This window comes from Onychostoma macrolepis, chromosome 04 (assembly GCF_012432095.1).
Source record: "Onychostoma macrolepis isolate SWU-2019 chromosome 04, ASM1243209v1, whole genome shotgun sequence".
Lineage (NCBI taxonomy): Eukaryota > Metazoa > Chordata > Actinopteri > Cypriniformes > Cyprinidae > Onychostoma > Onychostoma macrolepis.
Window position 1 is genome coordinate 26,050,847 of NC_081158.1, and position 18,037 is coordinate 26,068,883.

The window sequence follows — 18,037 nt, forward strand, 5'->3', positions numbered from 1 at the left end:
GCAGTGAATGGGTGCCATCAGAATGAGCCAAAAAATATGAACAAATTCTGCGCCAATTACACAGAGCAAAAATAATGTTTGTAATTGGATGCGTAGATTCAGTCAGTCGAAGAAAAATACAAAAAACCAAGTCAAAAAATCTGTCAGAATGAGAACAGCTGATAAAAACATGACAATAATCCTCACAACTCCAGTTTATCAATTAATTAACATCTTGTGAAGTGAACATCTGAATGTTTGTAAGAAACAAATACATCAAGCCATTTTGCTTCACATCAAAATTCACCAACATACTTGTTTAGAACTGTTTTGGATGGCTTTTGCTTGTAAACTGTTCTTGATCTGTACATATTTCACTCCTAATTCAGACGAGATTACTTTTTCACTAAAGCAGTATTATGAATAAAGAACTCATAAAAACATGTTAATGATGGATTTTATCCTCAATTGACAAGCTGTTCATTGATGGACTGATTACTTGTGGATTATTGTCATGTTTTTATCAGCTGTTTGGAATCTCGTTCTGACGGCACCCATTCACTGCAGAGGATCCATTGGTGAGCAAGTGATGTAATGCTATGCTTTCAAATAAATTTTTTCTGACAACAAACTCATCTTCATCTTGGACGGTGAGTAAATTTTCAGCAATTCTTTTTTTTTTTTTTTTAAGTGAACTATTCCTTTAAATGTTAATCTTTGATTAGGATAAGAAGACTGGCCCTTTGTTTGTAGCTTTTTTTCTATAATTTGAGCTGCTGATTTGATGCTCAATATATTCCACACTGCTCGGAGCTAAATTAGGCTTATTGCGTGTTAGCACAATTATTTGTGCCGATTATCATTCCCACACACAGCGCCAGCTCATTTCTCTCCAGGCTGTATTTGTCTAATTATTTTAGGTCTACTAGGTCTTCTTCAGTCATTGTGATGATTTACTCACCAAGCTGTCATCTGTTTAATATGAGATGTCTTCATCAGGTGGAATGTACTGTATTTGGAGTATTTGGAGACAAACAAGGGCTTTGATTCAGTCTTGAGCAATCTCTGAAAGAACACACTTGCTTAAATCCTATACTACCTCTCGAGAAATTAATGGGGCAAAAAAATTTAGTTTTAAATTCTTTTTATTTGTTGCACATGAAATAAACACTTTTTCTAGGCTTTTGTACGTACACCAAGTAGATTGAGCAAAAATATATCATGTTCATTTGAAGAAATTTTCCATATTGATTTTTCCCAAGTGTTTTACACATTTTGAACGATATTTTGAATTTTGTCTTGTATTAGGAATTAAGAAAATATTCAGACAGAGTAATTCTTCTCATTAATCAGCTGATTAATATCTTGGAATTTAACCACAAAATTAGGGTTGCAAAAATATAGAAATTCTGTAACATTCAATCAATATTATTTTCTTGATACAAATAAATTACATTTAATGCAATACTATTTTGTTTGAATAAATTCAAAAAATAAAATAAAAAAAATATTAGAAAGTTAGTTATCACACCATGCAAATTGACTATTGCATAGTGCATAGTAACAATCCGTTACAAAATTCTTGACTATTAAATCATAGCGAATGTAATATAAATCTTTACAAATTTAAATTTAAATCTGCACAATTTAAATATACTGGTTGATATCAGTACTGGGGAAAGTTACTTTTAAAAGTAATGAATTACAATATTCTGATGCTTTCTAAAAATATAACTAATGCATTGCATTACTTCTCCATTAATTTTTCTCAACTGGGCTGGGCTGGGCTTGCTTGTTTGTTTTAAATCCAAAAAAGTTATATTTTTGGCAAATTCAACAATAACAACAAAAAAAGAAGAAGAAAAAAAAGAAACACTAATGTGTGTAAAGTCATTTTTGCTTATTAATATGGAATCATTGAAGCAGCAAAGACATTGGTTAATAAAATTGGATTAAACACAATTTTCATAATTTGTCATATTTTAAGTTTGCATTTCACTGTTTTTATTCATTGTGAAGAACACTGAATCTGTAAATGCATGTTCACATGTCTATATTCAGTCCTGTGTGTCTCTGTATTATATGTATGTGTGTAACATTACAGTATATATCAGCATAAACAAAGTATATGTGTTGCTTTAAATCACACGTCTCTTTCTGTGTTTTAGGTTCATTAGGTGTCTGAAGATAAGGCTGTGTGAGAAAGTACAACATGTACGATATACACCTATAGGAACATTATCAGCAGTCAAAACAACAGAGATCAGGACTTTAGATATGCGGAGCGAACCGTACAGACAATACCTATACAACTCTCTGACTGAATGTGTGGGCATGTTGCCACCATCCATCAACCTCTTTTACATATTTAAGCTCAGGTGAATTTTCCCCAGCTTTTCTTTCCTTTCACCAGTGAAAACATCTCCAGAATGTAAGCGTTCTTCCAGGACGAGTAAAGAATGAGAGGAACTTGAGGAAAAATATTTGGCGGGCTTTGATATTGGTGTGAAAGCAGACAGAGGGAGAGGGGATTATGGGATAGGAGAGAGGATGGAAGCACTTATGACGTCCCCCCATCTTTCTTCTCACCTAAGAGGACATGGTTCATGAGGTTTCAGATAGACGGCTGGGTGTCTGTGAATGTCAGGCATCAGGGCTGATCTGAGAACAGTTTTGCCAAGGTTGTTGTTTCCAGTGGTTCGGGTTTGTGTTAAAATAGTAAGCTGATCCTAATTCAGCAATAACGGACATCTATCTTTGATCATGTTGCAGTGATTCAAGGCATCTCCTTGAAAACAAAAGGGGGTTGTTTTCAATCAAGACCAGATGGGTTAAGCACTCTCTGGAATGAGAGAAAAAGCTTTTCTTCCTTCAGGAAAGAGAAAGCTATCCTGTTACGGCCTATTTGGATTTAGATGTTCTGTTTGGTTGGACCACACACAAACCTAAACAACACATTTTCACAAAAGGAAACGCGAAAGAGTGAATCTCTGCTCTTCTTGGCCTTTGTTTTGTATAATTCTGTGCTGCCATAGCCTTGGTTTCCATGCGGTCAAGATTCAAAGTGAGGCTTTGACATCAGCTGTCCGACTGGAAGCGCTCTCACCTTTTTTGTCTATTCTTCCTTCTTTTTTCCATCCCTTTTCTCCTTTTCTTTCTGTGGCTTTGTAGTGGTTGTTGCACAAAGGCCAGACATTCCTAAGAGACAAGTAGCCTAGACTTCCAGAGCAGCTCATGCATTGATGCAAAATGTGGGCAGACGCTAAGCTAAAATTAGTTGAGATTTATGGGATGTGTGTTTGTATGTTGAGGAGGTGCCGACACGGAAGATTTTTCACAGATTCTTGCACAAACCCGCAAACATAAACACGCACACACCTACTTAGTCACAGACGGGAGGCATTATAACGTAAATAATGATTCACACCATGCATCAGGGTGAGTGTCCACTAAAACAATCAAACACACACACACCAACTGTGCTCTGGTTGTTGATTATTTTTCCTGCCATAGGAAGAGACAGCCCAGTGTTCCTTCAGCCTAGTCTAGCCCATGCTATTAAATACAGTCTTGTGCTTGCTTTTCCACTCTAAAATCCTCTGCAAACCATCAGCTGTCTTTTTGGGTTGTTTTGAAATTGAGTGCATTTTCCTGCTGATTATACAGTAGTTTTTACTGTAGTTCTGTGTGTTTGTTTGTTTTGGATAAAACATTTGGAAATGTTATGAAACAGAACTAAAAAATAAATAAAGTATTGTTTATTTATTGTTTGTTTGTTTGTTTTGGAAAAATATGGGAAAAAATGTTAGCATTTTTCCTTTATTCCCTCTATGTGTGCTTTATATTTGTGTATTTTATTTTATTGTATTTTTATTTTTATGTAGTTATTTTTAGGCAGTAGTGTAGTTTTGGATGAAATATGAAAATGTTCTCTTCACTCATTCTACAGTATGTAATTTATATTATCTATTTTAAAATATCTTTTTACACTATTAAAAAATTATATTATATGTATCCGGTTTCCACAACAATATTAAGCAGCAAATCAGCATATTCGAATAATTTTTGAAGAATCATGTGCCACTGAAGACTGGAGTAATGCTTGTGAAAATTCAGCTTTGCCAACAAAATGACATTTTTAAAATATACATCAAGGTAGAAAACATGTATTTTAATTTGTAGTAATATTTCACAATATTGCTTTTACTATTGTATTTTTATTCAAAAACTGCAGTCGTGGTGAGCAACAGAAACTTCTTTTGAAACATCTTCCCGACCCCAAAATTTCAAAGAATAATTTATATGAAATGCATGTGTGTGACAGAATTTGATTAAGAATAATATCTATTGTAAAACATAGTAAAAGTTGGCATTAGCTATTCATGCTAAAATTAGTTTTACTTATGTGTGTGAGGGATGTAGCTGTTTTGAAAAAGTCACATGAGAAGTATGCATTACTTTGTGAAATATGCGCTTGCATTGCACTGTGATCATGCGGGCTGAGGAACAAACAACGAAAAAAAAAAAAAAAACATATATGTGGCCTGACACGACAAGGTCAGCACACTGCAGTACATCACACAGCCATTGAGACCAACAATCTTGTTTTTTTAATATATATATATATATATATATATATATATATATATATATATAAAAGCACACACACTTGTTTATTTAATTACTTAATTTATTTATTTATAGTACTGATCCTACCCTGGAACAGCTGGTTTATTGAGTGAGAGTCTTTAAACTTTTATGAGTACTTTGTGTTCTACATTTAATTGAATGAGTGGAGACACACACGTCTTATTAAGATCGAGACATTTATTAGAAGAAGTGACAATGTTTTGCACTGAGCACAAACAGCACAAGGTTTAATACACCACCTAACTATGCTCATAACAACCCATACAGACAAACTTCTTTTCCATGAATGCCTACTTAAAAACACTTATGCAATACTGCAAATTATTTAAACTGAGAATAACGTTAACATTATCAGGACAATCTTATGTCAATAAAGGCACAAATCAAGACAATCATAAGTCAGAGTTTTAAAAAAAATGTACAGAGTAACAAATAGCCATGGCAACGTACAGAATATAATACAAGACGCGTTAAATAACACATTAAATTTAAATATGTAGTATATCCAGTCAAGTTTTCTCAATGACCTATAACAGATATCCTATAGGATAAACATTCCTTTTCCAGTTAATTTCTTATATATATATATTTAAATGGTTACACTGTACTTCATATAAAACTGCCACATTGACGCTTAGGTTGACAGAAATGCCTTGTACTGTATATCTTAATGCAGATTTTAATATTGAGCACATACTTAAAGTTTAAAGCTAGACTATTATAGTTCACGCTTAACCCACAGTAAAAAATGCCTCATGCAACCAATGTTCTGAAAGCCTGTGTGAACAATTTAGGAAATTAAAGTACAGGAACAACCAAAAATGAACACAATGTAACAGAATCTTCATTTTATCTTGACATGCCATTGTATGCACAATATATACCACTTCCTGGCGATTTTATAGTTCGAGACGTGACCTTTTGATTCCCATTTTTTAAGTGAAACCTTTTCAGTCTTAATCTTTTTCATAATCTACTGCCTTATGAATATGTGTCTTTTAACACTCTACCTTGTGAAAAGAATAGTTTGGCATCTCTTTCCTGTCTTTAAAGCCATGTGGTGTTGAAATGTGGGTCATTTCTGGACCAGAATTACACCGTTGGTCAAAGCTTGTCTTTCCACACTTTCATGCTTCAGGGAGCTCATATAATTGCTCGTGTGTGCTAGCATTGTGTGTGCGTGTCTGTGTGTGTGAGAGAGTGTACGGTATCATAACACTGATACAACCTTTGCCCTTTGACCTTTCCTGTGCTTTGTGTTGCACTAGTTGCTCTCTAGCTGATCTCAGAGATATGTCAACATTTGCATGGCTCTGTCTCTGTCACAACATGTTAAAATGAGCTCTGGGATCATGATATCCTCTCAATGTATTTTTGGTACCCTTTAAAACATCTTATTACTTCCCTTACAAAAAAAGTACCATGGTACAGTGAAGGTAATATCACCGCACTTTGATATATACCATAGTACATGCTGAAATTAACAGAGTTATTAGAACTTGGAATTTCATTGTATTTTGAATTTTCATATTCGTTTAGTTTTTTTCCCCTCGTTTTTTTATTTTTTAGTTAATTGGTAGTCATTATTTGTAGTATTTTAGGGCTGCCAAAGTTAACGGACTTTTTTTTATTTTATTTTAAAATAATAATAATAAATTAGCATTTTTTTCCCAACAATACCATGGTAGTACCATGATACATGTTAAAAAAAAAAAAAACATGGTAGTACTGTAGTACCTTTTGGTACTTTTCTGTAAGTGTAGTCAAAACAGTTTACAGAAGATAACCTAATAAAGACAAAATGCTCTTATTTTTTGTATATTAACCCTACACCTTTTCAAATTCTCAAAAACATTCCTTTCCTTTAAGTCTTAGCACAACTGATGTACTGCTGTGCATGTACTTCACTGAAATTGCTGGTATTATACAATGAGAATTTATTATACAGATGTTCAAATGGCTTTTATCTAACATTTTTCTTATAATGCATGACCTGTATCGATGAAAACGCTCTCCCATAAACTATGAAATGGCCTTGGTGTTTTTAAAATGTCCAAACCATGAATGACAGATGAATACAGTAACTTATACAATAACACAATCCCAGCTGTCATTACGTGCTGCATGTCGGAGAACAGCCGCTTTAAAGTGCTTCCGTTGTTCCCCTTCGACTGTCGAGTCTAAAACGAGAATATCATGAGAAATGCTCATCAACACGAGTTGGTGAATGGAGATTTGAAATGTCCCGCTTCTCGACCTGTAAACATTTACCCAGCAGCACTGTGATGAGAAGGACAAGCTAGGAATCATTCACTCTTCCAGTCTCTCCGCCTTTTTGTCCAAGTCTAGCCTAGCTGGCTGCTGATGTCCAGGGCTTTCTGGTACACCTGGGTGACATCATCCAGATCACCCAGCAAGGAGAAGCTCCCATTGTCTCCAGGGGAACCAGGAGGGCTGCGGATGCCCTTTCCACCGGGAAGGGGCGGCACGGTCTGAAGGCCCCTGTACCCAGCCATCTGCAGCAAGTCTTCGGCCGACAGCGAGCCCCGGATGTTGGGTTTCGGAGAGGCGGGCGGCCAGTCCAACCCCATGCTGGAAAGACCCGTCTCCTCGTACAAGATGCTGGAGGGTCTGCTTTGGCTCCGCGAGCCAGTTGAGTCTGCCTGGGCCTCTCCATGGATTCCCACGGCACTGTGCGTGGAATATTTCCCATTACGCTTCAGTATACCTTTCCTCCCGACAGTCCGTTTGGGTGGGGAGCTATTCGGAGGCTGCACAGTAGCGCCCCCTAACAGTTCGGAGGATTCGCTGCGCTCAGGCGAGGAGTAATACCCGGACTCACGCTGCTGATTGTTTTTCAGAATGCCTTTCTTGGGTAACATGGACACCATTTTGGCTGGCGAGCCACCCAGAGTGTCTTCTCGCTCTGGACTCGAGCCGGACTCGACATCTTGATAGCAAATGGACCTTCTGAGTTCTACTTCGCACAGACTCTGGGATCGCTGGTCTCCGCTGGTCGCCCGAGTCTTCAGGATGCTCTTTGGTCTCTTGAGGCCTGGCTTGTCCTCTGCAACACCCCACATCCCACCATCATTCTCCTTCATGGATTTTCTCAGACGCCGGGCTGGAGTCATGGCTGTATTAGTGCCATTAGTAGTGTTACCAGGCTCTGGGCGTTGAACTTTGCCTGGACGGACCTCGGTGCGGTTCTGCCAGTCAATGAAGCGGGCCAGCATGGGTGAGCTGTTCTCCCTTTGCGTTTGGCAGTCGCAAACGCTGGTCTTCCAGCCCCAGTTCACCCACCAGTGATTTGCAATGTCCTCAACTGTAGCCCTGCGATCTGGATTTACCATCAACATCCAGCGGATCAAACCACGAGCGTCTGCATGAGATGGAGAGATTTGAACTCGGTCAGGTAACTTAGAGAGATTTGGGCTTGGGTGACTTGGAAATGTCTAGTGAGAAGAGACATACCTGATGACTGTGGTGGTTCTCTGTATTCTCCGTTGCTGATCTGGCGAATGAGTCTTTGGTGGTCTCCTCCATCGAAGGGCATTGTTCCGTACACAAGAGTGTATAGTAATACGCCCAGAGCCCAACTGTCAACCTGTCAAAACAACACCACACTGATAAATTGGTCCACTGGGAGATACAGTTTTGGAAAATGGTTTATGGAACATTTAAAATGAAAGTTGCATTTAAATAAATAAACACCAGTGTTAATTCTTACAGGGTTTTGTTTGTTTGTTTTTGTCATAATTTTTGTTATATAAATAAAATAAAAATGATTATATTACACATAAATTTATTATTTATATATTAAAAATTTATATTTTACATTTATAAATAACATTTTTCAAAAACATATACCATTTATCTTTTTCGTAATTTTTCATCAACATTAACTTTTAATTAAAACTGTTAATGATGCTCTTGTTTTTCTATAATTCTGTTCTATAACAGCTTCACAGACTGGTTAACCTTTGTACTAGTTGAACATTTGCCGGTAAACGGTTGTCGTCATTTAGCAATAGATTAAAAGGTTGTGTTATTTTATTTTCCTGCCTGGGCCACAAAGTCAACTCCACCTATATTTATGAACACTTAATCAAGCTGTCATTGTACACCTAATGTATAAGAACAATAGGTAATCTCACATATATCTGCGCAGTAACTGCCATCATAATTCCTGCTCATTATTTAATCATTTCTCGTGCCGACCTTGTCTGACCCTGCTGCACCTCTGCTGATTAGCCAAGGGTGCAGGCCAGGAATTGAGGAGGTATCGAGGGGAAACAATGGCTGATTACAGCGCAGGAAACGTCCACTCCCCGCACTCCAGACCTGTCTGACCCTGAGTAGATGTGAGGAGCTCTGTGATTGTTGGCCTTGATCCACTGATCTCTGACCAGTAAGAAGAAGAACGCTGCCTTTCCCATGGTCTCCAGTTATGTAAGGATGATTGAGGGACCAGCGGGATCATTGTGAGTGTGTATGATTGAATGTCTAGAGGCTTTTAGAGTCTTGCATGTGTCATCGTATAATAAAACCGGAAAAAGTATGGGAATTTTGATATATTCCTGTGTTCCAGACAGTCTTAGTGTTTGGCTATTAAATATTAGCAACCATGAAGGGGCTATAAGAATGCTTGATATCCTGAAAATAGCTTTGAGATTAGTCCTCATTCTTTTTGGCAAAGTCTTTGTTTCTCATTGGATTATGGAAGATGTTGGGTACGCTCACTGACTTGGCCTGTTAAGCGATTCCTGTGGGGAGTGACTGAGTTTGGATGTGGAATGAGGGGTGGTCTCACCTCCCTCAGATATAAGTGGAAACGCTTTCTCTTTCTCTTTGTTATCTGTGTTTTGTTCTCTCTTATCATTTCGAGACAGGAAATATGTGATTGTGTTTCCTAGCCCACATTTTTTAAAGGTGAAAAATGAAGGCCTCTTAAATGGCAATACAGGGTTGCATAAGTTGGAGAATATTAGTTCATAATGTACCTCCGGGCCTTTATACGGTCGTCCGTTCACAATCTCAGGGGAGGCGTACAGCGGACTGCCGCAGAACGTTTGAAGAAGCTTGTCCTTGTGGTAGAGGTTGGACAAACCAAAATCTGCAATCTGAGAGAAAAAACCGAGTCAGAACAGGCTGATATTGAGTAATAAATCACTAGAGGAAAATCAGGACATACCTTAATGTTACCGTTGTCATCCAGGAGGATGTTTTCCAGCTTGAGATCTCGGTGTACTACTCCGTTCTGTAAGACATCATCAAAACATCAACAAAATAGTTTTTAGATCAACTTCTGTCTCCTAGGCATCATAGAAACATCTGCCACCTAGTTTTGTCATAATCGATGTCCTACAAAACACTGTAATGAACAATAAATACATTGCTATTCTTTAAAGACAGCAATATTTAATGGAAGGGAAAAATGACATTTCCCTTCATCCACTGTCAAATGGCCTGATCTGTCTATCTCCTCCCTCATTCCCGGGACGACCTCCTTGGAATCCCCCAGCTGAGTTGATGACATCATCAGCCCAGCTGTATAGAAACAAAGGCCAAGCCCAGGCTGAATTCCCCCAGGGCGTTTCATTTTCCAGCTGACACGGCCCCGGGTACCGGCTGACCCTTTGTACTGATCTAGGAACGGGATCTTCTGCTTTAAGCCTACCCTTAATCTTTATAAAACTAGAAAAATATGCTCTAAAATGTGAAATACAAGGGAAAACAATGAAGAAATATGTGCTGGATCAATGCAAAAGGTCAATTTGAAGTATATCACATTTGGAAAGTGGGAAAAATGGGAGATGAGGAGGGGTTTGGCACCAGGACAGAAGAACACAGCTGCTCTCTGGCTCCACAACCTTTCGCATCGAGACGTTCTTGGAAGTTTAGTTTATCCTTCTCATATCATGTCAAGTCCTCCTTCATGCAGTAAATCATTTTATTTACTCTATAGAGAGCTCATGCGAGGCTGCACGTGAACATTGCACAGATCACAGATGTCAGTTGTTTAGTTTGAGAGGCTTTAAGGTATGAGACACTGCTATAATGTAATTGTAGTCACGGTTAAAGGCTAAAGCACCTTAGCTGCATAAGGTTAAAGGCAAGAAATGCAATAGAGCCTATTTTTACAATATTCCAGCTGAAAACCAGTTTAAGCTAGTTTGCCTGGTTAAAGCTAGTCCCCAAACCTGCCCAAACTGATCTGGCTAGGCTGGCCAAGCTAATGTTTAACAGTTCTATTCCTCTAAATCCAACCAAAAAAACAGCTTAGACCAAATAAGACCAGCGAACTGACTTTTTTTCCCTTTTCTTTCACCAAACAGTTATTAAATAAGTATTAAGGACACTTTTTTAAAAATAATAATTTAAGTAAAAAATGTAAACTAAAATTTATTTTTGTGATCAAACATAATGGAGAATATAAAATTTATAGTAGTATCTGATTATCATCCACGGCTGAAACTAGTTGTTTTATTATTTCTTGTTCTTCCATAATACAGAAAAACTTTTGTCTTCATTTTTGTTTGAAAGATCATACATTTTGCATATGCAATTCAGTTTGCTCTCTGCTTCTGTATGAATATATAGTCCAGCCAAAAATGACACTTCTACCATCAGTTACTCACCCTCAAGTAATTTTAAACCTGTATAACCTTTATGACTTTTTTTTTTTTCAATGGAACACACACACACACACACAAAGATATTCAGAAGAATGTTTCAAATGTTTTTGCCTATATAATGAAAGTCAATGGTGTCCAGATTAACACCTTTCATTGTATGGACCAAAAAAACAACAATTTTCAGAATATCATCTTTTGTGTTTCCCAGTAGAAAGTCATACAGGTTTAGAATGATATAAAGGTCAGCAAATTAGTTTTTAATTTATCTCACTGCACGGCTCCACCAGCTCCACCCTCACCTTGTGGCAGTAATGAACAGCAGAGACAATCTGTCTGAAGAAGTGTCTGGTCTCCCGTTCGCTGAGCCTTCGGCGCTCGCTGATGTAATCGTACAGCTCGCCCTTACTGGCATATTCCATCACGATCACAATCTTATCCTTATTCTCGAACACTGCGAATAGAAGCAAATACAACAGCAGTTGATTAGATTACTCAACATCATTGCATTATAGGCATATGCGTGTTAACGATGGCGCATGGAAATGAAAACAGCATATTTCCATTATATCCGACTCTCTAGCTAAATCTCTCTGTCATTGACTGTTAACAGTTTGGCTCGAGCTTTCGTTGGGCTGTTGCCAGGAGTCAAAATTGCCAGCGAGTCTGGCTTTAGTCAGGGTCATGGCGATTAGGAGCTGTCTTTGCAAGCGAGGCCACAACTGTTAACAGGTGTTAAGTGCAGAGAGGAAGCGAGATTTGGTGTACGTGATCTTGGATGGGGGCGTAAACATTCCCGTTCTAAGAAAAGGTACGTGTTTTGCACAACAGCGTATTCTTAGTAGCAGCTCTTAGATTAATAGCCATCATTTAAGCCAATCAGAGAAGTGTTTATCTTGCAAATCTCGATGGAAAAAATGTGATCTCAGCAAATCTTTGTTTTTATTTTGCAGGGGAGTGAAGCTGTTGCTCCATGCAGATCCTCATCCACCTTCTGCTGACACAGCAGGAGCATCTCCATAGTGACCCTTCATTGTTTACCTCCCAGAGGCTGGTTGTCACAGTGATGGTCAGTGGACCAAATAGAAAATGAAGGTGGGTTTCTTTTAACTCTCTTGGTGTCACTCTCAACAGCATGTGTATTTGGACACCTGTTGACTGTCTAGGACTAACCAAGCTTGTTGGAATAACCTTTCGAAAACCAGTTAAGTTCACGTTCAAGACATCCAGACCAGTGCTAGAAGCTAGCACTGAGTAATTGCCTCTCTCGGCTAATCCGTATTAGACACAGGAGACTGAGCGCTCTCCGTTTTGGCACCGACTCTCAGACCGATCCAGGGTCAGTAATAATGACCCCTGGCTGAGAGCGCAGCGTGAGTCCACAGCCGTGGCGTCTCCCTCTGTCAGCGTGGAGATAAAGCAGCTTTGCTTTGAGTATCGCTGAATTCGGGGCCTAATTTGATAGGTTTTTGATTTATGTTCTGAGAGGCAACGCTACATGCGTGGGACATTTCAAACATGCTGATTGCTGCAGGACTGTAATGACTTCAATGCATTCGCTTCATCTCCATTACAGAGTTTACACCCCCAACAACGTTGTTGCCTGATCAACACCCTTGGGCTAGCAGGGTGCGGTCAGATCGCATAAATAAAACGTGAGGGCAACTGATCTAAAGATGATTGCATGTTGAGAAAAACCACACTCGGCAGCGAAGGGTGTGGAGTTTACACATGTTGAGAATCAAAGTTGAAGGGGTTTGTAGACTTTTGATGTGTGCTCGGTTTCTGAATACATTAAGTAGAGTTGTGGTGTCTCAGTGATAGCAGTGAGAAAAAGACCTACCTTCGTATATAGAGATGATGTGTGGATGGCGGAGAGAAGACATGATCTCGATCTCTCTGCGGATGTGCACCATGTCTTGTTCATCTTTAATCTTCTCCTTTCGGATGGATTTAATCGCCACCTGAGAACCAACAAACAAGTAGAATCAACTACTTGAATCCTATTTGTAGTACGTTAGCGTTTAGGCAAAGTACTATTAGTTATTCTTTTGATTGGAGAAACTAGAAAACACTGATGGATTTCTGGTTTAGTAGCTCGATTTTTTCGGTTTGATTGAACAGTATTGATGAAGATGAGGGTCAAAGGTTAAAAAACTCTGATTGATTATATTTGTGTTCCGGTGGCATCCTGGCTTGGGGGGTCATAGATCATAGAAACAGAAGAGCCTACTCCCTTTTATGGTGTCAAGGAGTTCACAGGAAAAGAACTTCCTGTCTTAGGCGGTCAGGTGACCCACAAATTTGCTGAACTAACAAATCTAGTAGCAGCAGCAGCACTCTTTTCATTTAACCTGCAGAGCAGTTTAATATAGCGGGTTTAAACATGGAGTTGGATTATAACAGTTAACTAAAATTAAAATACTACAAAAAAGTTTTCAATACATGAGTTAAAATAAAATAGAATAAAATGTATTTTATTTCAGATAGTTGCTACGTCAACATTTATCATTTCATTTAGTTTAACTTGAAGTACTAAAATAAACAAAAATCTATATAGACCTATTTAAAAAAATGACAAAAATACACAGCAAATTTATAAAAAGAAAATTCAAATAAAATTTAATTTGAATTATTAACAAAAACTACAATAGTGTCTCTTTTATAATAAAATATAGATTTTTCACCAATAAATAATTGGCTAAACAACATAGTATCTTTAAAATAGTGTGATAAAATACAATAAAAGTAATTAAAATAAATAATGTAATATGATATTCTAATTATTATGAACTATAGATAGTCATTTAAAAGACGCATAAATCATCTAAATTATTTTATTCCCTATAAAGCAATAAACTTTATTTCAGTACTTTCCAGTACTTTCAAACTTCTGGAGTTAACGGCTTAACCTTGAGCGAAAATGGGTTTCTGTGAAGGTGAATGGCTTTTTTGGGAGAAGGCGCACCACAGGAGTTATTTTTAAACGTCCCATTTAAAAGCTCCCAAACAGGCTCTGTCACAGAGATGTGTCAGCGCTCAAAGGCCTGCTTTCAAAGAACCTCTTTTTTTATTTTTACATATATATATATATTTTTAATAATGCAATGTTATCTCGAGCATACTTTTTTTTTTAGTTTTAGTGGCTAAAGTAATTTACTTAATATCTTAAAGTCTTATCCTTTATACGCATGCTTGAGGATGCTCAGAAGATTTCTGGTCATGAGTGGTCATGAGGAGGGATTAAACTTGCAGGAAGTTTGCAGCATGTTCCTCCACTGACTCATAAAACATGAAGGAGGGGAAGTGGTGCTGACAGAGCTGACTTCCTGTCCACCCAGTGCAGTTCACAACCCTGCCAACCCAAGCCTTTTAGGGGCAAAATGGTGTTCATGCAATGTATTGTTTTCTTGTCAGATGACATCTACAATGCATGCATTGCATGTTACAGCCTTATCAGTGACTTATGTAAGACTCATAGTGCAGTGCTTGTGATAAATGTATTTAACGCGCCACTTGGATATGATCTGTCTGGTTACAGTCTGGCGTTTGTTACTAGGCTGGTGGATGGTTTTAAAAAGACTGCAAGTTAGAGCCAGAACGAGTGTGAGTGCATGTGTTAAGAGCCACTTTAGGACCTCAATGTGATCTAATGTCTTATCCTCTCAAACTTTACCCTAATTACAGTGAAAGCATAAACTCATTAAAATTGCATCGCAGCAGATGGCCACGCAGGTGATTTTTTTGACCTCACTGAAGAAGTGCACATGGTTGAGTGGTGTTGTTACCCAGCCTGTGGCTACAGATCATTAAGCCAACCTGCGTTTGATGCCTTTGCCAGCTGGCTGTAGGCTTTGCTCTTCTCTAACCCCTGGCTAAAACTGAAGCCTTCTTATTGTCTCCTAGACATAGACCAGATCATTGTCTGAGCCTCACACAACAGCTGTGTTGTTTTACCTGTCCGCCGTTTAAGGGAGCACCTTTACTCACCGGAACAAAGTTTTGGAAAAATGCGTCATAGAAAATTGAACACAATGAAGGAGCAAAAAAAGAAAACCAGTCATTGCATTTGTTGTTTCTTTGCAAATTCCTCTGCCTTTTCCTTCTTTCTATGTCTCCAAGCATATATGTCAGTGTCCTTTCAAAAAAAAAGAAAAAAAAAAGAAAAAGAAATTCAGCACAACTCTTGTTTTCTTAAAAAAAGGAAAAATGTAATTTTTTCAATGAATGGAGCAAGCAATCCATAAACACTAAAATACTGACTGTTTCAATAGTATAGTTTGTAAAAATTATTTTAGTGTGTGAAAAAATGCATCCAATATTCAGTTTATGGATCCAATCCATACTTAATTGCCTAAACCCCTAAAATGACTATAAAAATGGCAAAACATTTTTTAAATATTTTTAATATAAAAAATAACTTTTAACAGTGCTTTCACAAAATTTACATTTCCGCTTTTAAATCATCTAAATTTTGGCCCCATTTGCTTCCTCTGTAACTATCTCATGCCATGACCTAACCTAATTTTTTTATTTATTTATTTGTATTTTTTGGAGACTGTCTAAACATCTAAATTGGTACTGAACCTGGAATATTCCTAATATTCCTTTATATATGGTAAAATCCTGGTTTATGCATGAGAGAAAGTGTTTATGCCTGTCTCTCTGTATAAAATATATATGATCGGCTAAAGAGAAAGAACCAACACTTCACAATTATAAAGAAGCACAGTCAATATATATGTTCTGGTTTAACTCATCCCACAAAGTTATGAATTCTTTCCTTTGCTACTAGTGTGAGTCATGCATTCCTAGATTCAGCCATTGAATTTTTTCAGTTCATACATGCTACTTTATCATCTGCCCCAGACAACAATGTCTACCTGTCTTTTTTTCCATCACCAAACCCCCATTTAAATAACAAAGCAAATAACTAGAGCTCACTCACACGTGTTGGCAGGGAAAGCTTTTAAATGCATATGCTGGAACATTCTTTACTGGTGCCAAAGTCATCACCATACAAACACTCGAGTTTATCTGTACCCTTGGACATCAACACTGAGAACACAACCAGTTGTGTTGGTCTCCACAGAACCACACTGTCTAATGTTTCTGTTTAGTCGGACGGTGTTAATTCTGAGGAAAAGCTCATAAGTGGTTTCTGTTATTAGGTTACCAAGTCCCGGACGTGACTCTGAGAGCATCCTGCGCTCAAGCAGCTGTCGACATCAGGCCACATTTTTCGCCCACAGCTCTGACCCACTAGGTCCATATCTGCCCCACTCAAGATGCAGATCTGTCTCGGGATTAATGCATTGACCTAGTTCCAAAACAGAAGTGGTTTATCCTAGTTTTTCCAACTTATCTTGCTCTACAGATGTTATGCATTTCTTAGCAATGGTGGCGAGGCCAAAGCGATATGTAAAGGAGCTTAGGTTACTTGCGACATAAACATACCTCTCATGCTTTGAAACCTTTGACCTGCTCAACTTCTAGATGATTTAAATGAGCTGACCCCTGTTACTAAGGGACGGAAGACAGCACTTGCCCTGTGAAATTACGCATGTAATGATGGCCATTAAGGGCACATTTACTTTCACCAACGTTTCAAAGGAATGTTTAATCAGGTCAACTGATATCAAGTGAAACCCACACAACATCTCCCATATGAAAGGATAATCACAAACGAGATCTCTTTAATATCTCTGTTCAATCCAATAGGACAATGAGATGAAACAGAAACATTATCTCGTCTTCGCTTCTCCATGATCACTCTTAAAAATAAAGGTTCTTTATTGACATTGATGGTTCCATAAAGAACTTACAAGATCCATAGAACCTTTCCATTCCACAAAAGGTTCTTTATAGTAGAAAATGTTGTTTAGATTATTAACATGTTCTTCACACTAAGAAAAAAAAGTTCTTTGGGGAGGCCAAAATGCTTCTTCTGTGGCATCACTGTGAAAATCCCCATTTGGAACCTTTATTTCTAAGAGTGATGGGGGAAAAACACCACATTTTTCAAGACTTCAACACTCAAGAAGCTCCAGAAGCAAAACTCATTTAATTCTTCCAAAACCAAATGAACTGGTTCATGCAGCTTATCTGCATTTTATAGCTCTGTGTTTGAAAGAATTTTAGAATAGGAGAAACATCTGAAACGAAGTTGATACCTATCTGAGGACTTAATAAGATCTCTTGAGCTTTGAAAGAGCAATTTTTGGGTCATTGCGTGTTGGTCGACTCACCACTCGTCCAGTGTGCCTCTCTATGGCTTTCTTTACTTTTCCATATGTTCCTCTCCCGAGGGTTTCGAACAGCTCGTAGCGGTGCTTCAGGTTGTGTTTGTGGTGATGTTTCTTCACGCTGGAGCCTCTCCGGACACCGAGAGAAGCTGGCATCTCTCCTCCGGGATAGTCCACCGGTAGAGGCTCACTTTCATTCGCTCCGTTACTCGCTAACTGGGATGAATCCGTCTCCATGGTTTCCTCAGCGATGTGTCCAGATGCTCAAAAAATCTTAAGAGCTGCGCTCACCCGTTACAGAAAGTCAGAAATATCCCGAACTCGGAGTTCAGTCGTTATTTAAGGTAATGAATGGGGTCTGGGATTTGTAGGGGGGCGTCTGAGAAGAGCGACCCGTCAGTCATTCATCTGTGAAGTGCTCGTCTCGCCTCTGGCAGCTCAAATATGCGCGACTCCATGCTTTACCCGTCCATCCCACTACCGGCGCGTGTTCCTCCTCCCCTCCTCTTCCCTTTTCTCCAGAGTAAA

At 38.2% G+C, this 18,037-nt stretch overlaps 1 protein-coding gene across 1 annotated transcript; it reads right to left on the minus strand.

Moving 5' to 3' along the window:
* Positions 1-5,034: 5,034 nt before the first annotated feature.
* On the minus strand, positions 5,035-18,037 carry nuak1a (NUAK family, SNF1-like kinase, 1a). Its single transcript, XM_058774196.1, has 7 exons — positions 17,513-18,037; positions 13,108-13,228; positions 11,567-11,718; positions 9,824-9,889; positions 9,633-9,752; positions 8,104-8,236; positions 5,035-8,011 (listed from the first exon to the last, which is right to left on the minus strand). The coding sequence occupies exons 1-7, from the start codon at positions 17,744-17,746 to the stop codon at positions 6,975-6,977; spliced, it is 1,863 nt and encodes a 620-aa protein (XP_058630179.1). The 5' UTR covers positions 17,747-18,037; the 3' UTR covers positions 5,035-6,974.